This window comes from Zootoca vivipara, chromosome 8 (assembly GCF_965207765.1).
Source record: "Zootoca vivipara chromosome 8, rZooViv2.hap1.1, whole genome shotgun sequence".
Classification (NCBI taxonomy): domain Eukaryota; kingdom Metazoa; phylum Chordata; class Lepidosauria; order Squamata; family Lacertidae; genus Zootoca; species Zootoca vivipara.
The window spans coordinates 10,331,404-10,359,021 of record NC_142591.1 but is presented as its reverse complement, the minus strand read 5'-3'; the positions used below and the strand labels follow the sequence as shown (position 1 = coordinate 10,359,021).

The 27,618-nt window shown below is 42.7% G+C and overlaps 1 protein-coding gene across 1 annotated transcript in view; it reads left to right on the top strand.

Annotated features, from left to right (window-relative positions):
* GABBR2 (gamma-aminobutyric acid type B receptor subunit 2) overlaps positions 1 to 27,618 on the top strand; it is a 248,965-nt gene that overhangs the window by 118,860 nt on the left and 102,487 nt on the right. Inside the window, exon 8 of the mRNA XM_035124845.3 lies at positions 18,891 to 18,951. Coding sequence (XP_034980736.1) covers positions 18,891 to 18,951 — 61 coding nt within the window. The remainder of the gene's footprint in view (positions 1 to 18,890; positions 18,952 to 27,618) is intronic.

Here is a 27,618-nt window from a genome sequence, read left to right as displayed (position 1 = left end):
CTTAAAGACATGCCCATATTGTACTCCTACTGCCAATGGACTGCAGATCGCAAGTGATTGATGTCGTAGATCACTGTGTGAATTATCCCAAAGTCTTTGCTTTAAGGTCTTTAGGGCACCTTCATATCCCAGGCAATAGAGTTGGGTGGGTGACAGACCTAAAGCAGTGGCTTTTCTCGCCATGGTTTTCTGCCATTGGCTGATGTATTCCTCATTGTTCAGGTATTTATACAGTCCCTCCCCAAGTTCAAATGCTACAATCTTGAGCCAATGTTTTAGTGCAGCCCACCATGCCTTTGTTGAAATTGGGCATTCACCCGTTTCTAGCAGGAGTATGGAATTTCGCACACAATTGGGCACCTGAAGCAAGGATCGAATAAATTGTGCTTGGAAGCCATCTAGCTTAGGCAGGTCCCCATTCTGCCAGACATTTGCTGCATACAGGATTTGGGGGACAGTTTTTGCATTGAATACTTTTAGAGCTGCCGGTACATACTTGCCGCCCTTTGTATGGAAGAATCGGAGTATGGCTAGTTTTGTAATCTCCGCCTTTTGAAGGGAGGTTTGCCAGTGGTACTTCCATGATCTTGTATGGTGGAATGTTAGTCCTAAATAGCTGAAATGTTTAATCTGTTCAAGTTCATGGCCATCCAGCGACCAGTTTAACCGGGAAAAGCTTCTTTCAAATACTAAGATTTTTGATTTTTCATAATTTATTGTTAAGCCATTTCCAAGACAATAATCAGAAAATTTCATCAACAGGTGTTTCAAACCCGGTCTGGTGCGTGAAATTATGGCCGCGTCATCAGCATAAAGCAGCAAGGGGGTCCTTCTTATACCTATTTTTGGAAGGTGACCACCTGCGTCCATTAGGCACTCTTCTAGATCATTTAGGAATAAGCAAAACAATGTTGGGGCCAGGACACAACCCTGTCGAACCCCCCTACTCATTTCGATATTATTTGATAGCTGTCCCTGCTGACCGCATCGGACCTGCAGTTTGGTTCCGTTATATAGGGCTTTTATAAGAAAGAGGAGACGCTTGTCCTGTATTATCTGATCTAACTTGGTCCACAAATGGGATCTGGGGACAGAATCGAATGCTGACTTCAGATCCATAAATGCCACAAAGAGCTTGCCCTGAAGCGGCCTGGTATATTTTTCGGCTAGGAAAGACAGCATTAGGCAGTGGTCTGTGGTTGAGTGATTCTCTCGATAGGCTGCCTGGGCTTCAGATAGGATGTTATATTCATTAAGAAAAGTTGTCAGTTTATTACTTAGGAAGCAGGCATACAACTTCCCAATTACTGATAGCAGGCTAATTGGCCTGTAATTTGAGGGTTCTTTAGGGTCACCTTTCTTGAATATTGGGACGACTATAGCATGCTTCCAGCTTTGTGGTACTTTGCCTGAGCTGTTTACCACTGTGAAAAGGGCCGCCAAAAGCGGAGCCCACCAGAGCTGGTTGGATGTTATAAGTTCCGCTGGTATAAAGTCTTTTCCCGGGGCCTTGCCATTCTTCAGTTTCTCCATTAATGTATAAATTTCCTCCACTGTAACTGGTCTCCAAAGAGGTAACAGTGCCAGTTCTGCACTGTCAGCTTCCTGAGAACCGATGGTAAGGTTTGAGTCTCAAGTCATCCTAAGCATCTGTGGCCTCTTGCTTCAAGGATGTCCCATCTAGTACTACAGTGGTACCTCGGTTTATGAACACAATTGGTTCCGGAAGTCTGTTCATAAACTGAAGCGTTCATAAACTGAAGCGAACTTTCCCAGTGAAAGTAATGGAAAGTGGATCAATCTGTTCCAGACGGTCCGCGGAGTACTTAAACTGAAGCGTCCATAAACTGAAGCGAACTTTCCCATTGAAAGTAATGGAAAGTGGATTAATCCGTTCCAGATGGGTCCGCGGAGTACTCAAACTGAAGCGTACTTAACCCGAAGCATGGGTGTAATTGGTTCCGGAAGTCTGTTCATAAACTGAAGCGTTCATACCGGTAAACTGAAGCGAACTTTCCCATTGAAAGTAATGGAAAGTGAATTAATCCGTTCCAGATGGGTCTGCGGCGTTCGTAAACCGAAAATTTGTAAACCGAGGTGTTCATAAACCGAGGTTCCACTGTATTTCTGCTATGAAAACATGATGGGTCACAACACATACAGTCCAAGTCGAACCAGACTTGTGACATCAGCACCCCATTTTGGAAGCTGCTGGAGTCTGTTCCCATTGACAGCCGTTTTGTTTGGGAGTTTCTTTTAATGTCATATAGTAGTATTTGCAGAAAATAACTTCATGATGTTACAGTGCATACAACGTCGGCAGTGTTTACATACATACATACATACATACATACATACATACATACATACTGTAAATGATTAAGAAGGATGTGAAATGACCATACTTTATATTTAAAAATCACACACACAACACTGTTTTGCTTAATCCAGTAGCTTGAAATGCAACATTTTGGGCATAGACATTTGCTGAAATAAATTTCTTATATTGTGAATCCTACCTGTGCTGTTAACAATGCTGCCATTGATTTTCTTAGTCTGCAAATGCTCTGTGGTTGTCAGGTTTGATGCTGAATGGATTGCAGTTCTTCACACATCAGTGCCCCCTCTTCTGTAGCGAACATGATTTCAGCAATGAACCAGTCAAAACACACACACACACACACACACACACACACACACATTCTTCCCCCTTGGAGAGATGCTCTAATTGTGAACTGTTCTTATGAAGCATGGAAGAATTTTCATAAAACAGAGGAAAATTAAATGCCATGATTAATTTATATGGATTCATAGATTACACAGTCACAAAATGTTACAGATATCAGCTACTTTGGCCTCCAATATGAAATGGGTCATAAGCTTTCCTAAAGATCAAGGGCACAGACTATTAAGGTACAATTTCAAACTCAGTCCATAATTTTGTGAAGTCCTGTTGGAATCAATGGTAGTTAAGTGCAGGGAATTATGGATAAGATTGCACGACACAGATACACATACTTAAGGGCCCTTGTTTTTATGAATGCAGATGTATTGTACTGTAGCCAATGGTTCCAATCCAGCTGCATGCACAAGGAACAGCTGTGGCCATACAAGTGTAGCCTTTTTTTAAAAAAAAGAGCTGAAACCTTGCAAATTAGCATTTTGGTGGGGACGAGGTAACACATCAAGGGGACATAATCTAGCCTTCTGCTCCCCCTTCGAAACAGCCAATCAGCTGGATTTCAACATTCTTAAAAGGGCTTGGTGCATATGCCCCAGCTGTTGGATCGAGGATGGGAATTATGGCCTGCAGCACCCATTTACCTAGAATTTCCCATCAGTTCAAGACCAATGCAACAGCAAGATGAACTCAAAAGGAATAAATGAAAAAGAACAGAAAGGTTTGAAAGGAAAGGGTGGGCAAAGGGATAGGCTGAGTTGAACTTAAGCAAAATGAAAACCTTGCTCCAATGGGTGTTGGAATGGTAATAACGTTACTGCTTGTCAGAGGCAAGAACTTGCAAAGAAGCAAGAAGCATCAGAGATCAAAGCAATTCATTTACTTCAGCATCTCCCCTCCTCACTGCAAATCACTTGAATAGGAGAGTATTGGTCACAAAATCATTCCCATTTCAAGGTAGACCCATCAGCCACAGTGGAGTTCCCCTCTTCCTTCACAGACATTTTCATTGTATGGCAAGTTGTTTTGTTTAAGCAAGTCTAGTGGTTTTTTTTATAAAATGTCTGAATTACCACAGTGCCATGAAGCACTTCAGGGTATCCCTGCTTCTGTCTGGGGCACTTGGAACAGATCCCCTTTTGCCCCAATTGTCCATATCTGCTTTGAATCTCTAGTATCTGCCATCTTTCCTAATTTTCCCAAACTGGTTACATGCAGTGTGCTACAAAAGGGCAGCTGCTTTCTACTTGAATTTCTAGCGTAATGATTTGTTCTGTGATTTAAGAAGATGCCTTTACTTTTTTAAAAATAGATCCCTGGTACTTTTGGATCATGTTCTGCAAAATGTGTTGTGTTCCAAACAGTCTCTGTTCTTAATTCCCCGCCTCCTCACCATGGCAACTCGGAGTCCCTCCTACGTTTGTTGATAGCAATGACTGTTTGAGTTAGAAAGTCATTTCTGAAGCAGATGGAGTGTGCTAGGTGCTAAACTGGCGCTGAATAATCCAGCAATAAAGTAGACATCAGGTATCCATTGTGGCATTTGTCCTCGGTACAGGATTTAGCCTGCATTTCACAGTTCAGATTTAGCACCTTAAGGGAGTATTGCCTTGTTTGTTCAAATAAGAAACATTTCCCAAAAATGTTTTGACTTTGAACAGCATGGGTAGTGTGACTGGGAGGGTAGGGAGGTGGGGTGGAATGCCACACCAAAATGCATTTTCCACAACTCCCCCCCCCCCCAATGTTACATGTTGTGGTCCTTGACTGTAACTCACAACTTGAGTTGGATGTATTAAATAGTTTGAGGATGGCAGTTCACTCATTTTGATAGTACACTATTTGGTATTATAAACCATTTGAGGTGTGGTGTGTGGGATGTTAGGGGAGGGGTAATACCTCTGGTGGGGTTCATGTTGTGCTTCTTGTGGGGTAGTTTTTCTACCTTTGGTCCCCCACCCTGCACTGCACCCAGCTCTCTTTGTGTTTCATGGAAGCCGTCAGCATGTGATACAGCTTTGACAGGCCGGCTAAACCAGGTGAGGGTAGACCATGAGTCTCAAATCCTAAGTGAGTTAGGGACTTCTCCTGCCGATGGTTTGCATTATATCGGACATCTTGGGCATGCGCAAAATCCACATCTACAGAACAGTTGAATGAGTTCAAAGTAAAAATGATTAAAAAACCAAAATCTGGGAAATCAACTGTAACCACCATCACGCCCCCCCCCCCTGCCAGAGGTCAGATCCCCTGTGGTGGTATAGCAGTGTAGTGGTTTTCAACACTGAAAGTCGCTTGTCCAACCAATGGAAATTCTAATGAGAAACTGGCCTTTAGCAGGAGGCTTAGGACAGGGAAGAGAGAGGAGGAGATGTCTGCCGCTCTGGGAAAACCCTGGAGAAACCTTCCCATGAGCAGTTTGAAAACTGGTTCATGAAGTGGTGCATATATACAGTAGCTTATATTTTTCCATGCATCAGGCAGTGGAGCATGGTGAAGAGTTCCTGGACACAGGGGAATTAATATTGTTTGGTCTTCTTAAAATACAACTGCAATTCCCACATGCTTCCCAGCTAATTTGAAAATATCAAATTATACTCTGAAAGATACTGTATTTAATTTTTTTGCAGTGAAAGAATTTATGGAAGCAATTTTTTGTAGAACTTTTGAGGCATTTGTTTTTCATTGTCACCCTAGTTTACAATGTTCTTTTTCTCTCTTTTCCTGTTCAGGCTCTGATCTGGGTCACTAACTACTTTTATAGATCAAATGTGCATGTAATATCATCTTCCGGATCAGAGACCTTTATGCTTCAGGTTTTTTTTTTGTCGTTTCTGTTTCCTGTTCTCCCCCTCGCTCCTTGAAACACCTAAGTATCATTTTGCGGTTTCAAATCTGCATTTGGTTTTTGTTTCCAGGCATCATTTGAGAGCTCAAAAAACAAGTCAGGTTTCTTGTGACCTTCTTCTCAGTTCAATGATTTCTTCTTCTCAATGATTTTCCGTGCTGGTTGTTGTGCCAAAATTATTCAATACCACCCTGTTCTTAGCAACATTACATTTTGTGATTTGTCCTTTTTGTTGTTGTTGCTGGCACCTGTCTATCTCTAGAGACAATGGAGTGCGCTTCCAGGGGTGAAGTCAAACCGCTGGAGAATCATAGCATTGTTTTGGCTGTGTTAGCAAAATGTGACCTCTCTGGGGCAAAAGTCTGGGCTGTGTGTATGGCTGCCCGGATGACAAGACCCCCCCCCCCGCCTTGCTGATGTGGTCCAAAGGAAAGCCTTTCTCATGAAGGCAGCGGAGGTTTAGGATCAGAGTTGCGCTCTCCTAGATGGGCTACCTTTCCTGGTAGACGAGCCCCATCTGCCCCCCACTTCCCTCTACAGCACGTGCAGATACAACCTTCTTGCCCATTGGACCCGCTATTGGTCTCATCAACTCAATCTGCCAGAGCCTGTCTTTGCATGCAGGTGAAGACCTTAACTCACTGAGGGTTGAAGACCCATCAGCTGCCCTCACCTGATTTAGCTGACCAGCCGAAACCATTTCCTGGGGTGTGGCCGCTTTCGCATGCTGACAGCTTCTAGGAGCCACAGGTGAGAGCTGAGTGCAGGGTGAGGACCAAAGGTGGACAGATTACCCAAGACGGAGCAAGACATCTCCCCCACCCCCACCCCTGTCCTTTTTGATGCATAATTTAATTAGGATTTCAGAATCCCCACACACAAAGTTCACCGTTGTGCATGTTTGTGTTGGTCTGATTTTCATCTTAAATTAGAGGGTAATGCTCAGGACACACACAAAAAATTCCTTCAGTAGCACCTTAAAGACCAACTAAGTTTTTATTTTGGTATGAGCTTTTGTGTGCATGTATCTGTGTATCTGAAGAAGTGTGCATGCACACGAAAGCTCATACCAAAATAAAAACTTAGTTGGTCTTTAAGGTGCTACTGAAGGAATTTTTTTATTTTGCTTCGACTCAGACCAAAACGGCTACCTACCTGTAACTAGCTCAGGACACAAATCACTAGAAAATCATTTTGGATTGTATGCCGATTCTACTTTTTTTTTTTTTGGAAGGGCATAATATTTTCTGATGAATGCATGTGTCGTGGATACCACTGATCCATTTTTATTCTGCGGAAAGGAAGTTCCCAACCATTTAGAATTTTAGGGGGGAAAGCCATTACAATCATTATAAGTTATTATAGCACCATCAGTGTACATGGCACTTTCGAGAAAAACATCACTGCCATCCCCGCAAAAGCCAGGTCCCTGCTCTGATGAGCTAACAAAGTTCAACTGTAGGAAAGAAAACATAGAAGGAAATGAGAGATTAAGGCTGAGCTCTAAGGGGGACAAGCCATAGCCTTCATAGAAGAGGAAGGGTTTTTTTGTGTGAAGGCAATTGAAGGAAGAGAGAAAAATTGCTCCAAGTAAATGTTCTGGAAGAGGGCACTGGGAAAAGGAAGGGATAGTGTGCAGGAGGCTTGAGGACAATAAAGAGTAGTAGAACTGGAACACGGTGGGCAGTCATGGAAAAGGTAATCTTCCACTAGTGAATTGATGTTGCGGTCACGTCATCACTTGGCTGATCTTGCCATGGTTTTGTACAAATTCTACTCACTTTGTATTCTTGTACAGTTCCTTCTCCATTCCAAGGAAAGCTGCCCCTTCATATTATCAAGAGAAGGAAAAGCAGTGCCTTGACTAATCATCTAAAATTAACTACATAGCGGGGAGCTGTCTCTTTAATGTAGCAAACGAAGGCATAATGAGATCTGCTGTTGGAACTAGACAAATTTCAAACTGGAGCAGGCCACACATTATTCATGGTGAGGGCTATTAGTCATTCGAGCAACATATCTTGGGACTTGATGATGGTTGAGAAATGAGTAATCAATGGATCTTAGGCCTAATTCTCAATGAGGTAGTAAACCTGTATCTATGCTGTGCAACTTCCATTTGCAGGTGGCGGCTGGCAGGAATGAATGCTCTCCCATCATGCAGAATAATTCCCCACATATGTCAACTAGAATGCCAAAGGCCATGATTCCCATCTAACCTTTCTTTTGGCATGCAAGCTTTTTCTGTGTAGATTTTTATTTTTATTTTGTATGGAGAAGCATTGAACTTGCAGGTAGTACAATCTGAGTGTAGTGCAGCCAAAACATGGCTCGGTGAGAACTAGGCCACATTTTAAAAGCTTTGTTCTGGATTATCTAGAAATGATGGGACTCCTTTGAGGAGAACAGAAAGTGCCATGGGTTAATTAGCTCATGGGGACACAGGACATTTTCTGCATTGCATATTAGGGCTATTTGACTTCAGGAGGATCTGCTTGTGCCACTCCCTTTGCTCCAGCAATATTTTTTTTTTGGGGGGGGTGTGTTAAAATTTATACCCTGCCCTTCAGTTCTAATTAGCATTTCCAGGAGAGCTTACTACAAGCAATGCAAAATTTACAAGAATATAGTGCAGCAGATGAGTTAATTTTAGATGGTTAATAAAAACACTGCTTTTTGTTCTCTTGATTATTTGGAGGGACATAATCAAATCAATGACTTTAACAAGGAAGGGTTAAAAGGAAATCTTGTCCCAGTTCAGTCATTCCCCCTACCACCACCCCCGCCGATAATCTGGGGTACCATGTAAATGACAGTGATGTTGTGGCATTTAGTGTTCTTGTCAGAGAGAAGCATTAGGGTTGCTGCTGCTTTTTTGTCCTCATCAGTGGGTGCCACACTGTAACTGTGACTCATGCTATCCTCCCTGGCTCAAGACATGTGGTCAGGGCCTGCAGAGCACACGCTGCAAAAGCCACTCTGTCAATTTGTAGAAAAGATAAAGCACCCAGGTGGTGCTGTGGTTAAACCACTGAGCCTAGGGCTTGCTGATCAGAAGGTCGACGGTTCGAATCCCTGTGACGGGATGAGCTCCCGTTGCTTGGTCCCAGCTCCTGCCAACCTAGCAGTTCGAAAGCACGTCAAAATGCAAGTAGATGAATAGGAACCGCTACAGCGGGAAGGTAAACGGTGTTTCCATGTGCTGCTCTGGTTTGCCAGAAGTGGCTTTGTCATGCTGGCCACATGACCTGGAAGCTATACGCCGGCTCCCTTGGCCAATAATGCGAGATGAGTGCGCAACCCCAGAGTCGGTCACGACTGGACCTAATGGTCAGGGGTCCCTTTACCTTTAAAGCACAAGGAGCTGAAAGCAGGCATACGAAGGCAATTAACATTTTAGTTTACCTATTTAAAAACACGATGACACTATGGCTGAGAACAGGCATGCAACAGAATGAAGTAGTATAGACTTGAGCTGATAGAATCGACTGCAGGTCAGGAGTGCTATTTTTTAATGCTCTCTCATGTAAACATTATTATTATTATTATTATTATTATTATTATTATTATTATTATTATTATTAAAAACATTCCTTCAGATAGAAAATCAGCACATCAGGGAGGTTCCATACTGATTTTCTCCCTGCTGTGCTAGTTACCTGCTTGCAGAAAGTTACTTTTACTTGCATTTGTACGTAGAGAAGCATCCACATAGGTAATTCCTCACCTGCAGTTTGAAACCCACTTTTCCACTTCAAAATTCTACTGCCTTCTTCCGTGGCATCTACCTCGGGCCTTAGATGCCATGCTGTATCCTGAGAGCAGGTTACCCTTCCAGTGGATGCTCACAACCTGATTTTGCATGTTCACAATTCTATTCCGTTCTGATATCTCCTGAGAATGCATTTCAGGTACTTTCGCTCTACCACACCTGATCTAGTTTCTCCTACACTTCAAGCTCTTCTTGCCTTTTTTATTTTTTGAGAAAATGGCATTATATATATTTGCAGCTCGTGGTGTGTGTGTGTGTGTGTGTGTGTGTGTGTGTGTGTATTAGGAATATAGGAAGCTGGTTTTTATCAAGTCAGCCTCTTTGGTCCACCTGTATTGTTTACAATGACTGGCTGTCCAGGTTTTTGGACAGAGCCTTGTCCCATCTCTACTTGGATGTGCCGGGAACTGAATCTGGAACCCCCTCTGCATTCAAAGCTGAGCTACAGACTCCCCCTAAAAGATTCTGCAGGCTGCCAAGTTTGCTGAGAGTTAGGCAGGTGACCAATTAATAACAATAGAGTTGTAGTGTTGGAAGGTCCAATAAAGGAATATGCAGCTGCCCCGTACAGGGATCGAACCTGCAACCTTGGGGTTATCAGCACCACACTCTAACCAGCTCGTGCTGCAATGCATGTTCCAGTTCTATTCCCTAGGAACATGGGACGCCTGCCACTCCATGCCCAGCATGGCAAGCACTCAAACCCTTTGCTTTAGACATCCAGCAGGCTATGTTTTTGAGTCATGACTGCTCATGTTTAAGAGTGTGAAGGAGAGCATGCACCCCAAATGAGGAGCTCTCATTTACTATCTCTGGGATATGGAGAGAAAGCAGTATATACAAGTGGGGAGACAGAGGTACAACTTGGACAGGGATAGGAAGTAGGTGTGCAATATTGGCAGTTATAAATGCAACATCTTTTTTAAAAAAAACAATCCCTTCTCCCCGCGGCACACACACACACACACCCCGGCAAGGTGGTAGATGAATCAGCTAGATATGAAAGCAGGAGCCCAGGCAGAGTGTTATCTTTGAAGTTCTTGTTGGAACTGGAAGCATGACTCTCACCTTGCCAAATTTTGCCAAAGTGGTCAGTCTGAGGGTAATACCTCACAGGGAGGAAAACACATAATTGGAAGACTATCACTAGGTGCACAACTGATTATTTCTAGCACTAGGAAAGGTCTGTGGTGGTTGGGTATAGTTTACTTAAATGTTTCTCTTGACTAAAGTTGTTAACTAAATGTGGCATTTCCACATTTGGGTCTGGTCCAGTTTTGCACACTGTCCCCATGATGTCTGCATTGAAGTGCTATTTTCACATTTAATCCACAGAACATTCAGTAAGTGGGAAAATCCCACAGAAATAGGGGGAAAGGGTCTCATTTTGATGAGGGACAGTGTTATATGGATGCTGCAAGACACACACACACACAAAATGTTTCATGCATGAGCAGCGTCCAAGCTCTCAATAAACTGCCAGGTTGAAGCTCCCCTGGTTAGTTAGCAAGTTATGATGCAAACTACACTCTTTCTGGCTCCCCCCCCCCCCCCCCAATACAGTACACAACTAGCAGCCTCCTTTAAGGGTGGGAAACGACTTATACAAAATCTGAGAGACTGTACACTTTTGTGGCGTGTGCTTTAATGAAATGGAAAGGCATGTCACAGGCATATTACCCACCCACCCCCACCAATTGAGGCATGCCGCAGCCTTGGGGCCTTGTCGCATCTGTTAATCCAGCTTGTGATATGCATTTCACTTGTGCAAAGAGACATGCCAGGAAATACTGCAGCTCTAATTGCACAGTGTTAGAGTGCATGGAACATATTATATTTATTGGGTTATAGTTCTTCCTTGATATTAATAGTCAAAAACAGGGCTGACAAATGGAGGCAAGCACTGAGATAATAAAACCTCTTACTAGTATCGACGCCATCCTGCTGACTGCCACAGTGCTTTTCCAGGAACACGTAGCATCTCAATTCAGCTAGCCCCAGAATTCATCACTTGTTGAAGCATAATAATAATAATAATAATAATAATAATAATAATAATAATAATAATAGGATACTATAGAAAACATGATTGTACTTATTGCCTTTTATTCAAGCTGTAGCATCGTCTCCCATATGCAGGGTTAATGTGACTTTAAAATGTAAAATGAGATTCATTAAATCACAGAACAGGTGGTTAGCTAATTGATATAAATGTGATAAAATCGTTGAGAAGGTGAATCAATTAAATGATGAAGCCAGGTATTCTGAGTGGGAGAGGGATTGGCCCTCAGGACAAGTCCCTGGTGCACATAACCCACCAGAAGCACCAACCAACCCAAGGACATAGTGTTGCTCTCCTCTATCATGAGTCCCGTGGCAATGCCTTTGAGAAAGTGGTCGGCTGTGGAAGTGGAATGGGAGGAGATGGAGAGTTGGAGCTAAATGACCTGCCCTGTGTATGGGTTTTTATTGTAGGGCCATTGCGTTTTCCCTGGTCTGAGTCTACCTACCATACAACATTTCCATATCGCCCCATGTTTTCTTACCCTTCATCCATTTCCCACTCAGTTACCGTTTCATAGCCTATTTGCACTCCCTGCCTCACTCATGAGGTTTTCTTTTTTAAATGGTCATATATTCATTGGCTGCCCCCCAAAAGTCATTTTTGTTGTCTTCATTTCCTCATCTGTGTCTGATGATAATATAGTGTGACCTAGTTCCCAGGAGATTTAGGAGGAGAAACAAGGTTTTGTTTTTTGTTTTTTTAAAAGGAGACAGCCAACTTGGTTTGGGAATGGATTTTTAAAACAGATTTTGTACCGTTTAGATTTTTCTCTTTTCTTGCTGTGAGGAAGCAGGATAGGGAATTGAGGGACAGAGATGGAAGAGCAAATGACATGATGAGGTCCTGTTAGACTTGCATCAGGAAGGGCTGGATTCCAGTCTGAACTTTGCTTGTGGTTTGGCCTTGGGCAAATCTCTTGCCTTGGTTCCCCATGGGTAGATGAAGACAATAGTTGCCTTGGTAGATCAGACTATGACAGTATTTTGTTTTTGACAGTGGCTACTCAAATGACTCCAGAAGCCTACAAGGAGGACACAATGGTGGAGATTGGAATCTTAGAAGCAGGCAGAGCTTTCATTTATTTGCTGTGGCTAATGGCCATGGATAAGCATACCCTCCATAAATTTGCCTAATAATTTTTTCAGCAGCTGCCTACATCTTTACAAAATCTGCAGTCACATTTTGTAGTCATGAATTACATGTAAATTATGAGCTGCATGAAGTAATAGCTCTTTTTGTCAGACCTAAAGTTCTCAGTCCACCTTCATTGGGTAGTTCAGGTAGTATAAGTCAGGGAGAACATTTTCATTCACAATATTCATGCCCCTTGTTTTCCCCTGGAAGATGGAAAACTTCACTAGGGAAAATGCTCCCACTGTGATTATTTTAGTTGACCTTTTCCATATTTATTGCAGCCATTTTGAGATTGGAATAGTCTAGTGCAGTGTTTCCCAACCAGTGTGCCTCCAGATGTTTTGGGACTACAACTCCCATCATTCCTGACCACTGGTCTTGCTAGCTAGGGATGATGGGAGTTGTAGTCCCAAAACATCTGGAGGCACACTGGTTGGGAAACACTGGTCTAGTGATGGAGTGTTTTGAGGCTAAAACTGTTGAAGATTTGGAGGCAAATTGTTAAACATCATTTCAATCTATGTCATGCTTTTATCTTTCCATTGTTGTATCTCATTTTCTTACTTGTTTATTTTTGTAAGCAGTGTTTAGTATTGGAACAGAACCACAGCCTATAAAAGTTTAAAGATAAAGCACACAAGCACACACACAGAGGTCAGCTCAAGAGGTTTCTGCTTACAGGGACCTCCTTCCTGTTCTTTTGACACGTTTTTAGGTGATGTACCATATTTTTAGGTGTATAAGATACCCCCTATTTTTAGGGACTCCAATTTAAGATAATAGGGGGGGAGATTGCCTTGTGTGTAAGACGACCCACAGTTTTTCACATACTTTTTAAGTAAAAAAACTCTAGTGTTATACATGGAAAAGTACGGTGTATATTATTTGGAGGCCTCTAATATGTGGTCAATATCAGTCTCTGATTGGTGATTGGTATTGTTACTCCTGTCTGTAAAATCAGTCCATCATTCATTCATTCCTTCAGTCATTCAACTTATACACTGCCCTATACCTGGAGGTCTCAGGGCAGTTCACAACAAGAGCACAACATAAAAAATCAAACCAAAAGTAGTAACCCAGTAACACCCCCCCAAAAAAGCCACATTCTAAAAGGGTGTTGGATGTCAATAAGATCAACCAAAGGCCTGGTTATAAAGGAACACTTTTGCCTGGTGCCTAAAGTTGCATAATGAAGGCGCCAGGCAAACTTCCCTGGGGAGAACATTCCATAGATGGGGAGCCACTGCAGAGAAAGCCTGTTCTCATGTTGCCACCCTGTCGAGGAGTAGACATGCGAAGGAGGGCCTCAGATGATGAACACAGAGTCTGGGTCGGATTATATGGGGAGAGGCAGTCCTTGAGATAATGTGGTCCATTATAATAAGGCTTGCATTCTTAGGGCGGAACTGCCCAACAAACTGTCTGCTGTTTATTGTGAACAGGAAAATTGCAGAGGAAATTTGCAGAGGAAAATTGGTGGGTGCGGGAATGGGTAAGCAGCCCATTCAAGCTCACCGGTTACCCTCAGCATTGGAGGCAAGGGAATTCCACCCTTGCTTCATAATGCATAGTTCCACCCTTACTGACATTGTTGGGAGCTCATACAGAGATGAATACTCAGACAAATGACTGCATTCTGCTTTGTGGCTGCACGGTTTTTTTAAAGAGAGGAGGGTTTTCCAGGTTGCAACTTGACAAACTCATTCATTTGCTTAAAAAGAAGATAATGGGTGGGTGTGGGCATTGCACAACTATATCACTTCATCTGTGTTGGAGGAAATCACAGATAGGGAAATGCCACTAACTCTCTCGAAACCTATATATAAAAAAATCTTCATAGATTTAAAATTGACAGAGAGAAATACTGTTTCATTCAGTGTGCAAGTCACCACATTTTTCATTACAGTATTTTGCAAAAGATAGTAGCATAAATGGATTCAGAAGATGATCACATTAAATTAACGAGGCGCAGGTCCATCAGTACTGATCAGCTGAGATGCATTAACTGTTAACATGAGGATGCATCTCTTTTCTTAAGGTGTCTCCACTCGCCAGTACTCTGTTTTCTGGAAACAGAGAGCAAACTACGGGAGGCGCATTGACTTGTAATTGTTTAATGGCTTCTTGAGTGTTGCCAGCCTGACTCCTAGGCTCATGCTGAGAAGCAGCCCTGAGACAGTGGCTCATCATGGAATTAAGCATAAGGTTGCAGCTTTTCATGTCCCTGCATGGTGAATCATATCTGTGCAATTGCAAAATTACAAAGGCACAGGAGCTTTGACTTACTTTGCCGTTACCCTGTGTAAGGCCCTTTTCTGAGGAATACTATGAGAGTAAAAAGGAAGAGATTTTTTTTAAAATCCCTCCATAGATCTCTTATGCGGACCATTGCCCTGCTCTACCAGCCACCGCCATTGTGGTGGAGTGAGCAGGGCCGGCTCTAGGTAGACCCCCGGTGGTGCGGTGCGCCAGGGCGCTGGGCCAGTAGGCAGGGCGTCGCGTGGAAACCATGTTGCGCCCTGCAAGGGCGGGGGCGCCGGAGCGATCTCCGCCCCTCAGCATCAGGGCGCGCGACCTGCTCGACACTGCCCTGGGAGTGAGAGTGGGAAATATTTGGCATTGTTCACTTAATTAAATACATTTTGATTAGTCATCACTATTAAGAGCAAACATAGTTCCTATTAGTGTTCTTTAGACATAGGCGACATCTTTTTCCATGGTTCATTTGGAATATGACGATGAAATGTGATCTAATTTGAACAGTAGTTGTTTGTGTTAGATGTTGTACCAGTACGAATTATCTTTTCTGAATAAGAGTACAAAGTGGGGCAGAATCTCTTTGAGCATCTTATGACCTTGGTTCGCTCTAGAACTGAATGTTGTCAGATTTCTGCTGCGTAATAAAAAGCATTATAAATGCTTGTTGTACACCCAGTGCCAGAGATGGAAACTTATCTCTCCCCCCCTCCCCTTTTTGCACATTGAGATAAGTAGACCAGAGGAAACATCTCATTAGCTACATTAATTCTGCTGCATTATATAAATACTTTGCACCACTGCACTAGGGCTTTTTTCCAGCTGGAACTCACCAGAACTCAGTTCTGGTACCTCTCAGGTGGAGGCCATTGCCGTTCTAAGAGAACAAGGGAGGTGTTCATTCTGAGTTCCAGCACCTCTTTTTTTCTAGAAAAATAGCACTGCTTTGCACACAGTGAAAGAACTGCGGCCTATCTTGACTGGCACAGAGGAAAAAAGGAAGTAAAATGGGAAGATAAATAAAGTGATACCCATACTAACTTTCCATCGCTCTGAGAGGCACAGTATACATTGCACAGGAAATAATAATGAGAAATTTCTAGGATGTTGTCTTTCAGAAGTTGTTGTGATTGCTTTTATGTTTGCTGGGGACCTTATGTAAGACTCACCCAATCCCCTCCCCACTACACCCCAGACTGGCATAGCACAGTGGCTAAAAACAACAACACAGAGCTACAAATCAGGAAGTCTCTGAATCTTGCATCTGCTGTGAACTTACTATGTAGCCTTAAGCAAGCCACTATTTCAGACTACCCCCTGCCCCTCTCCACCTGATGAACCAGTGTAGTGCAGTGGTTAGAGCAGGCACCCCCAAACTTCAGCCCTCCAGATGTTTTGGACTACAATTCACATCTTCCCCGACCACTGGTCCTGTTAGCTAGGGATCATGGGAGTTGTAGGCCAAAACATCTGGAGGGCCACAGTTTGGGGATGCCTGGGTTAGAGTGTTGGACTAAGACCTGGGAGATCAGAGTTCAAATCCCTACTTGATTTACCTTGGAACTCGTGTCTGAACTAAATCAAGTGACAAGGCTATCTATCTATCTATCTATCTATCTATCTATCTATCTATCTATCTATCTATCTATCATGTATGTATGCATGTACGTATGTATGTATGTATGTATGTATGTACTGTGTTTCTCATATTTTAAGGCATCCCTACAAAATAAGGCATGGCAGGATTTTCCTGAGGTGGAAAAATATAAGGCATACCTCGAAAATAAGCCGTACCGGGTGGTGGGAGCAGGTCTGTGGCAAAGAAGGGTTGCTGCTGCCGCGTTAACCCCTGGGACCTGGCTGCAGCCTCAGCGCGCGCAGCCCCAGAACCCGGCTGCAGCCTTTGCGCACCGCGCATGGACACCCAGGACCCGGCTGTAGCCTCAGCGCGCAGCGCGCGCAGCCCCAAAACCCAGCTGCTGCCTTTGCGCACCGCGCGCGGACACCCAGGGCCCGGCTGCAGCCTTTGCCTGCCGCGCGCGCAGCCCCAGGACCCGGCTGCAGCCTTTGCCTGCCGTGCGCGACGACCCGGTGGGAGCAGGTCTGTGGTCTGTACAGATACCGGTACCGGTACTTAATTAAAAAATAAGACATCCCTTGAAAATAAGCCATGGTGTGTTTTTTTCAGGAAAAAATAAATATAAGACGTGTCTTATAATATGAGAAACACGGTATGTATGTATGTATGTTTTTGAATGTCTGTAGGTTACTTTATTATCTCAGTTTAGCAGTCAGTGGCTCTTTTGTTAGGAAAAGTTAACAACTATGATTCCATGAGGGGCTTAAGCCCTTGTTGTTGTTGTGTTGTTTAATCATGCCCGACTCTTCGTGACCCTATGGACCAGAGCACGCCAGACCCTAAGCACTGTCACTAAACCCTAAGCTGCTGCCACTCTGGTTAGCTTTGAATCTGCAGCAGAATGCTGCTTCCTCCCCATTTCACTCAGGGCTGGTTCAAACATTCATGTCTGTCCTTTGATGTCTGCATCATTGGGTGATTGTTCCCTTGCATGGAAGAGCTATAGTAGAGCTAACACTTCCAACAGAACCTCAATGTCTTCCTCACATCAGTGCTTCCCAATGGAGGCAGTCCACACATCCAGCTGCCATCCATCAAGTGTTGAGCCACCAAGGGATGAGAAACCCAGTGAGATAATACATGTATGAACTAGTTTCTCCCCAAATTCACATTAAGGAGGTGACTTTCAGTAGCAATGACCCCACACTGGAATACTTTCCATTATGAATAATGGAAGATACAACTTTTGTAATTACTCAGTAGCTATGGCTTGGGTCTCAGGTGTTTTCTCTGTTTACGGTATGTAAAGGGGTGGTTCTTGGCAGTGCCCCCCCCCCGCCAATATGTACCCACACCAGCAGCTGTTGGCAGGGTGGAGTTCTCTGGATGTCCCAGCTCCTGCATTACAGGGAGGGGTGAGCCAGTGGCGAGGTCAGTGTGGTGCAAACACACTGGCAGGAGTGCATGGTTGGCTCCATCAGTGCCTTTGCACTATGCTGACTTTGCTGCTGCATCACCACCACCACCCCACCTGCCTGTAAGCAGTAGTAACAAAGGTGGCAGTCAGTCAGGTGAGCACCGCTGCTCTCCCCTGCTGACTGCTCCTGCTTCACACCATTCCCAAGTTTGTGTGTTTTCAGTTCTGCTTCCTGTATGTGGAGTTTGTTGACTTCTTCCTTATTTAATACAGGCAGAAGCTTAATTGGCTGGAGCATGCACAAAAATATCCTCACAGTTATTTACACCCAAGTACATTTCCTCTGCTTATGTCAGGGGTCAGCAAACTTTTTCAGCAGGGGGCTGGTCCACTGTCCCTCAGAACTTGTAGGGGCTGGAATATATTTTGAAAAAAGAAAGAACGGACGAATTCTTATGCCCCACAAATAACCCAGAGATGCATTGTAAATAAAAGGACACATTCTACTCATGTAAAAACATGCTGATTCCCGGACTGTCTGCGGGCCGGATTTAGAAGGCGATTGGGTCGGATCTGGCCCTTGGGCCTTAGTTTGCCTACCCATGGCTTATGTGTTATATATTGGATGGGTCTGCCTATATGGAGGCTTTCAGCTTAACTATATGCAATCCACACCTTTCTTTTCTGTGTTTCCTTGCCTGCAATGGAATTGATAAAATAATTGACTCCCTGTGTGTATATGTGACCTTTAAGTTAATTGCTTGTCAGACCTGCAATAATGCAACATTTATTTATATAGATAGTGCCTGCAATTTGGGTGGGGTGGTGGTGGTGGTTGATCTATCTATCTTTGCAATGATAGACTTGGCTTTGGGCAGCTATTCAGCATAAAAAGACCAATGGTCTTCGCCAGTAGTTGCCCCTATATAATCATTATTGCATAACTGCTCCAGCACAGCCTTGCACAAGTGTCATGTTACTTTATAAAATGGGTTCTGTAAGTGTAAATCTCTTTAGTTCATCAAGGTCTCTGATTTCCAAGTGTATTTTTAATAAGAAAAGTCCAGATTAGATAGTTGATCTCATTGTCATTTAGAGTGAACTGTAGCTTTATAAGGTTGTCTGTTTACTTTATTTAGGGTCAAGTTATGTTCAGAAATGGAGAGAGGATGGGGACAATCAAATTTACACAGTTCCAAGGTAGGTGACAGATATTTATTTATCCATTTGCATTTATATTATTACAGTTCGTAAAGCATGTGAATATGAGATGCATTTGTCCTAATAGCCACTTTGCACTGTATATAGTAGGTTGAAAGGAAATTAACTGAATATGTGGTAATAAAACGTGGCAGAATGCCCAGAAATAATGGGTTCTTTTTTGTCAGTGGGGCGGGGGAATGCATTGTGTGAAACTCTCTCCACTTGTGAGTCTGGCCTTCTTTGCTTACAAAAATACATGGCATCCTACATGTGATCTGGCATACAGATTGGATAAGTGTGCTGAAAATGTATATTATAGAAATAACATGTGCTAACCTCTTGTCCCACCTGAAAAGTGAGACATATTTAGAAAATGAGAACAGCTGTTCTAATAAGAACATTTCTACTGGCTTACTTTCCTTAAAGAATTTTTTTTAAAAAAATGAAAATATATTTTGAAACCTAATCATTGATGAGGAATTACAACAGTACAGTGACTTGGGTTAGTTCCAGGCATACAACTTAACTCCTCCCTTGTAGAGAGGGTTTTCATACTCCAAACTTGATCAGCCAGCTTCCTCATGTCTTCCCTATTAAGCTATATATTCCTTGAAACATTCCATAACATTTGGATTACTGAAAAAAACTTTTTCCTGTTACATTCTCACAACATGTTTAAAAGATCATATTGAAGGTTTTTTTAAAATGATCAGATCATTAGGGCTGTCAGTTGATTACATAACCTTCAGTTGCCTGAGAACACAATCCTATGCATGGTTCCTTAAAACAAATTCAAACTAATTTGCTCTCTCTCTCTCTCTCTCTCTCTCTCTCACACACACACACACACCCCTCTGAAAGGCCAAACAAAACAAAACTTAGACCCATTGCAATTGGGCTTCAATTGGGATGTGGAACTAAGGGCTTGTCTGCACTTCACCTAGAATCATGAGTCTGAGTGGTTTCCCCCTTTCCCGCTCCTTTCCCGCTGTTTAGCGATAGATAGGAACAAATGGCAATCTGGAGAAAACCTGAATTGCTGTCTCCTCTGATTAAGCACCAAAGAATGGTTTTCCTCAGGGGGAAGCAGCAGGCAAGAAGAAGTGTGAATAACCCCTGAGAGTGTTTTGGATGCCTGCAGAGAGTATGGCGCTACTAGTTCTCTTGGAGTTCTCAGTGGTTTTCAGTACCATCTACTATGGTTTCCTTCTTGATTTCCTGACTGGGTTGGGCCTTGTGGAAATTATATTTCGGGGGATCTGGTCTTGTATGTTGGACTGTGTCCAGAAAGTGGTTCTGAATTCTGCTTTTTGACAACAGAGGCTTGGCTTATGGTATGCAATAGGGTTCTGTTCTGTCCCCAATGCTGTTTGACATCCACACAGTGTACTGGGAGATAGCATTCAGAGTTTTGGAGTTAAGAGCTGCCAGTATGCTGATGACGTTTGCCTCTATTGCTCCTTGTGCAAAGATAAAAGTTGATACCCTTGAATGTTGTCGGGATTTAATAATGGACTGGATGAGAGTGAATAAGATGAGAATAAATCCAGGCATGGCAGGTTTGGTGTTGTCTTGGGAACTGAGATTCAGCATGTTCTAGAAGTGGCTGCACTGCCCCGAAAATAAATGAAAGAGCTTAGGAGTGTTTCTGGATCCTGTGTTGTCCCTGAATTTTCAGGTCATGGCAGTGGCAAGGTGTGTTTCTGCACAGTTACATTTGCTGCACCAGCTGTGACCTTTCCCAAGTCAATCTTCTCCATGTTACCCACAACACACTCCACATAGGGCTACCCTTGAGGAGCAACCACAAGCTTCAGTTGGTGCAAAATGCAACAGCTAGGCTTTTAACCAGTGCATGATATCAGGGTAATGCTTTGCTGAAACTGAAAGATCCCTATTTTTTCTCTCTGCTCAGTTCAGAAATCTCATATGAGGGTTGGTCATTCCTAATATGCCCTGTTCATTCCTAGTGCATGCTGTCATTTAGGGCTTTAACAACCAAAGTCTGTGCCTTAAGTCTAATTGCCCCACATATTTTATTTTTTATTTTTTTACTTATTAATTAAATTTGTATACCGCCCTTCATCTGTAGATCTCAGGATGGTTCACAACATAAAAATGCAATATAAAAACACAAACTGGATAATGAAAGCAAGAACCAACCAACCAACCAGTAACCAATATCAATCCCTCCCCCCATCCTACACACACACACACACACCCATAAAGTACATTGCAACAAACCTATCAGATGGTGCTAGAGCAGGGGTCAGCAACCTTTTTCAGCCATGGGCCAGTCCACTGTCCCTCAGACTATGTGGTGGGCCGGACTATATTTTGAAAAAATTACAGTGGAACCTCGGTTTATGAACACCTCAGTTTACAAATTTTCGGTTTACAAACGCCGCAGACCCATCTGGAACGGATTAATTCACTTTCCATTACTTTCAATGGGAAAGTTCGCTTCAGTTTATGAACGCTTCAGTTTATGAACAGACTTCCGGAACCAATTGCACCCATGCTTCGGGTTAAGTACACTTCAGGTTGAGTACTCTGCGGACCCGTCTGGAACGGATTAATCCACTTTCCATTACTTTCAATGGGAAAGTTCGCTTCAGTTTGTGAACGCTTCAGTTTATGAACAGACTTCCGGAACCAATTGCACCCATGCTTCGGGTTAAGTACACTTCAGGTTGAGTACTCTGCGGACCCGTCTGGAACGGATTAATCCACTTTCCATTACTTTCAATGGGAAAGTTCGCTTCAGTTTGTGAATGCTTTAGTTTATGAACAGACTTCCGGAACCAATTGTGTTCATAAACCGAGGTACCACTGTATATGAACTAATTCCTATGCCCCACAAATAACCCAGAGATGCATTTTAAATAAAAGGACACATTCTACTCATGTAGAAACACGTTGATTCCTGGACCACCCGTGGGCCGGATTGAGAAGGCAATTGGGCCGCGTCCGGCCCACGGGCCTTAGGATGCCTAGCCCTGTGCTAGAGCATAACTTACTGCAGCCAGGTATGATTTCAGGCCAAGGCATGGTTGACATATTAAAAAATCTAGAAAAGCTCATAAGGATTCAATTAATGCAGTGATGACAGAGATAGACAGACCTATTTGCTGCTATTGCTGCCCCCTCAAAAACTTGCATATTAACTCTGTGGTATGCCCCATCAGAGTAGGGACGTGGGTGGCACTGTGGGTTAACCCACAAAGCCTAGCGCTTGCCAATCAGAAAGTCGGCAGTTCGAATCCCCGCAATGGGTTAGCTCCCGTTGCTTGGTCCTAGCTCCTGCCAACCTAGCAGTTTGAAAGCACGTCAAAGTGCAAGTAGATAAATAGGTACCGCTACAGCGGGAAGGTAAACGGCGTTTCCGTGCGCTGCTCTGGTTCACCAGAAGCGGCTTAGTCATGCTGGCCACATGACCTGGAAGCTGTACGCCAGCTCCCTCGGCCAATAACGCGAGATGAGCGCCGCAACCCCAGAGTCGGTAATGACTGGACCTAATGGTCAGGGGTCCCTTTACCTTTACCTATGCCCCATCAGATTCAGTGAGAGTCTTTCAACAACCATGAATGGGGGCTGCTGTAAAAGTGGAGTAGAAGGCCTTTGCGCTAACTTGTTAACTACCGTAAAGGTATGCACCTTCCAGAATATTCAGTTCATATGTCAGTTTTGTGCTTTGAAGGCGACCTGATTCAGCTTGGGGTTTGAGGCCAAATCTGCTTCAGTAAAGTAATCTTCATTCCTCCTTCCATTCAGTATTACAGGGAAATCAAAATGGCTTCCCCTTTTTTCTAGGCATAGTAGCACATCCATAGTAGATAAAGCTTGTCAAATTACACATCTTTGATGGCACCCAGGACATAAAGCTCTAGGCCTGTCTGGAAAAGTGTTGCAAGGTCAATCCATGCCTTGTTCAGGTAGTGATCCAACAGACTAATATCAATACCACCAATTCCTGTATCACTAGAATCCTGTCCAGTGCAGAAAAGTGGGTCCAAACCATAGCTGTCAAGTTTTCCCTTTTCTCGTGAGGAAGCCTATTCAGCATAAGGGAATTTCCCTTTAAAAAAAAAGGGAGAACTTGACAGCTATGGTCTAAACTACATCCATAAAGAGAGAAAAAGAGAGCAAGGGCCTCTAACATCTAGTGTTGCCCGTCAGCATCCCCTCAGGAGCAGGTCTAAGAGCAGGATCAGTCAGGAAGCAAAACATCTAGTACGTATACAGTTAAATCTTCAGTAGGAAGCAATTGTTTCCAAATCTATTGACTACCCCTCTTTCATGGAAACCTGCAGTTGTGCTCATGGCATCCCCGTGAATTTCTGCTGCACTTGTTCCCTGGATCATGGCCAAAGGCTATGATTTAATTGAGTCCCACATCATAGTCTGCACTTCTCAGCTATCAGAAAATGGAAATACTTGCACTCACAGATGCATATCTTTTAGAGGTGACAATGGTATATAATTGCATGCACGCTTAATTGTTAAGTTTGTGGTTGGTTGGAGGTTCTTTTACATAGGCCTTTCTGACACCAGTAGACTTTGCAAATTCCTTCATTTCCTTTAATAATGGCAATTTGAAAATCCTTCCTTGCTGGAATGTCAATGGTTTGGCGGTGTGTGTGTGTGTGTGTGTGTGTGTGTGTGTGTGTGTGTGTGTAGAGGGAATTTGAGATGGCAAGTGCCTGGTAGGAACAATTTTAAGTACTTGCCTCTTACCATTGTATCTCTGCTACCTATTATCTGTTTCTAGTGGGACTTTGTCGCAAAGATGTGGTTGTTGCAGTTCCATTGCAATTTTATGTGTAACAAAATGTATAGTCCGGCTTTCGCTTTCTAAATGAAATCTTTTGAAAAAGCTTACATTGTTTGAAATCTTTGGAGCTCCCTTAGCTTCTTTGCTAGTATATCCACCATGTTAAAATCTGCACCAAGGCGTTCATTCCTCCCTCTTTTTACATCGCTAACAATTTCTTTCTTGGAGCTTTTTTTTAAAGCCAGTTTTCCTTCTGGGCCTGCAGCCAAGTTGATAGGGATGTATGAAAATATTGTGAATGGGCTTTGATTAGTGCTAGTTAAAACCCAAAAGATTTGGAAGAGTTTTATGTAGATTCTGCCTGGAGGAAATTGAGTACTATTTCTGTGCATGGAAAATAATTAGGTAGAAAGGATGGGTGACTGTTTCACACATACATGAATATGTACTTGCTTTCTTTACAAGTGACTGGCAGCTCAATATGTGAATCCACTTCATTTAAAAACAATGTCATTGAGGTGACATGAAAGTTCGTTTTGCAGTGCTAAATCAGTGATAGCCAATGCCCCAAGACACCTCTCGACTTGTGAACTAGCCCTTAATCGCTCCATCTTTTTCACTAGCTCTAGGTATATGTAGTTTGCAGTTTAGGAAAAAAGCATGAGTCGTTATTCAGATGAATTGGAGAAACTTGATTTTATTCCAGCTGTTTGCAAAATTTGTACAGGCATGATCTAGCTTGCTCTTGTTAGCTATTTTCTCCTTTTTACATCTCTCATCTGCTTCCCTGCAATAAATGCGTTCAAGGGTTTCTAGTGCACTCACTGGCTCAAATACTATACTGGGTTGTTTTTTCTTTAGCAAGTTGGAAAGCAGGAGAAAAATCTGTGTTCATTTCTCTGTGTTCTTCCATCATTTCATATTGATCACAATCCAGCACAAAGTTAGAAATGCATAAGCTCTTTGAAATAAATTGGATTAAGTGTTCATTTGTGCTGGATTGTGGCTAATGTACTAAAGCTCACTCCAGTTTATGCCTTCACAGTACCAGTGTAAGTACAACATACTGCCTTTACTACCTTCTAATAAATATATAGGACAAAAGCCAAAAGTCATGTACAGTGGTACCTTGGTTTATGAACACAATTGGTTCCGGAAGTCTGTTCATAAACTGAAGCGAACATTCCCATTGAAAGTAATGGAAAGTGGATTAATCCGTTCCAGACGGGTCCGCGGAGTACTCAACCTGAAGCGTACTTAATCCGAAGCATTGGTGTAATTGGTTCCGGAAGTCTGTTCATAAGCTGAAGCATTCATAAACTAAAGCGAACTTTCCCATTGAAAGTAATGGAAAGTGAATTAATCCGTTCCAGATGGGTCCACGGCGTTCGTAAACCGAAAATTCGTAATAATAATAATAATTAATAATAACAGCAGCATGTTTTTTAAAAAATCAACACTAGTGGTTTTTTTTTAAAGTTTCATTGTGGATGTACTATGGCCACATTAGCATTTTGCTTAAATTTATTTTAAGCTTTATTAGAATAATTATTAAGGAGAAGATAGTCTGTCTATGAGTATAGAAATATTAAACATAATCAATATTTCGATACAGTAATTAAATAAAAAATCACAGTATAAGCAGCTGGGATAGTTGTTAGAGCACGTGACTCTTAATCTTAGGGTCACGGGTTTGAGCCCCACGTAGGGCAAAAGATTTCTGCACTGCAGAGGGTTGGACTAGATGACCATTGTGGTCGCTTCCAATTCCACAATTCTATTATTCGTTAGCCTTCTAGAAATAACTGCTCAGCCTGCTCAGATTGAAGAGCTTTCCATCTGTTCAATATATGATTTCTACTCTGGTGGGGAGTTTCCCTTCGACAAAGGGAATGAACATAATGAATAGAGTTGGGGCAATAACACAACCCTGTTTAACACCTGATCCCACTGTGAATGGTTCACTATGAGAGCCATTGTTATCTGCGATTGTTGCTGTCATATTATCGTGGAGGAGCCGAATGATGCTTACAAATTTATATGGGCAGCCAGTTTTCAGAAGGACAGTCCACACCCACCCACCCGAACCATTAACTTGCTATTTTCTGTTGTGTGCGATGGTGGCATTTTTTAAAATTTATATAGCATTGAGCATTTTAGTAGCAAACTGAAAATATTAAGACTTGTGTTGCTTCTCATTGTGTAAATATGGACTCCCTATGCAGACCCGTGAGGGGAGCCTTTCCTGTCATTTTGACTGTTCAAAAGGTCAGCATAAAAAATGTTCTCATACAAAGCAGTTCTTGTCTGACTTTGCTAATGTGACATTTGAAGCAAGGTTGTGACAGTGTGATGTGACAGCAGGCTAACATTGTCTAGCATTAACAAATAGCATGAGGTCTGGCTGTGAGAAGGAAGCCATTTGCAGACCAGTCAGCCTCATCCAAATGTCAAGGAGAAGAACAAAACTCATCCTAATATATGCGTACTTCAAACGAAGCCCTTTGAGCCACAACACAATTGATATTGGATTCTCCCTTTAGTAGAAGCAAACTAGTTTGGATTCGGGTGCATGTGCTTCTACCATGCCTTGAGTTAAAAAGCCACACAGTCATCCTTTTTATTTACATGTGCTCAATTCCTGTTTTAACATGTGCATGTCTAGCTGCAGCATTATGCGTTGATTACATGGGAGCAGTTACTGTAACAGTGTGTCAATTATCATTCAGGAACTGGTGACTGCATATGTTTCTCCTGTGTTTGAGCGGTCAACCAAGCCTCCAAGTGACCAACCCGCAGGCCAGAGGATGTATGTGTAGATGTGGTGATTGTAGCTGTGAGGCTGACCAGTAGACCCTTCTAAGGCATGTATTGGATCTTGGCCCATCAGCCACTCTTAAACTTTCCCCCCCTCTGGGCCACACTTTCAGAATAAATATTTGCTTGCACTACACTAATTTTTTATTAATAAGAAATACATTGAAAAACATAAAGACACAACTCCTAGCAGTGCTTGATTAATAACATACAACACAGCTACCTTATAATCTGATCATGGGACATCCAGAAAGTATAAAACAATGCAGCTACTACATAACAACATGAATCATTCCCAAAATATAATATTGATTGCCTTCCACGTTTGCCATCTTCTCCTGCCACACCTGCATGGCACACCTTTGAGAACCACTCGATTACAGCTTCCTTTCCCCTCTTTAATGTGTCTTATATCATGGTTAAAAACTAGGGCTGTGCACCCATCAGCATGATTCTTTTTTCATTGCTACTTCTTTTAAATTGTTCTCTTCTTGTTGCTTTTTTATGTGTTCTTGCGTTATGTATTATCAGTTGAGGTTTCATTTATGTATTTATTTGATTTTGTTTCCTGCTTGTACATTGGTTACCTCGGGTACTTCTTGAGAGAAAGGGAAGGGAGCAAAATTGAATGAATGAAACATCATTGTCATCTCTATGTGGCATCATGGGCCATAAGAGAGATAAGGAGATGACGTTCTTCTTCTTGTTGTTGTTGTTGTTGTTTTGTTGCTGCTGCTGTTATTATTATTATATTTATTTATACCCTGCCTTTTTCCCCTGACAGGGACTCAAGGTGGCTTACAGATAAAACAGGAATAGCTAAAATCATAACAAACTGTTGAATGCATGCCATATGCTTATTTTTACATTTGTGCTCCTTATGGTCCCCAGAAACTTCAGAGTCCCGAGTTGCCTCTTCCTGTCAGAGACCACCTAGTGGGTGTTTTCTGTAGTGTAATGCTTCCTTATATCCCTAAGGTTTTCTGTAGTACAGTGGTTGCCCTCCCTCACCCTTGCCCTTATTTTTCCTCCCTCTCTCTCTCCTGGCTCAGCACTGTGCTTACTCATCCTGC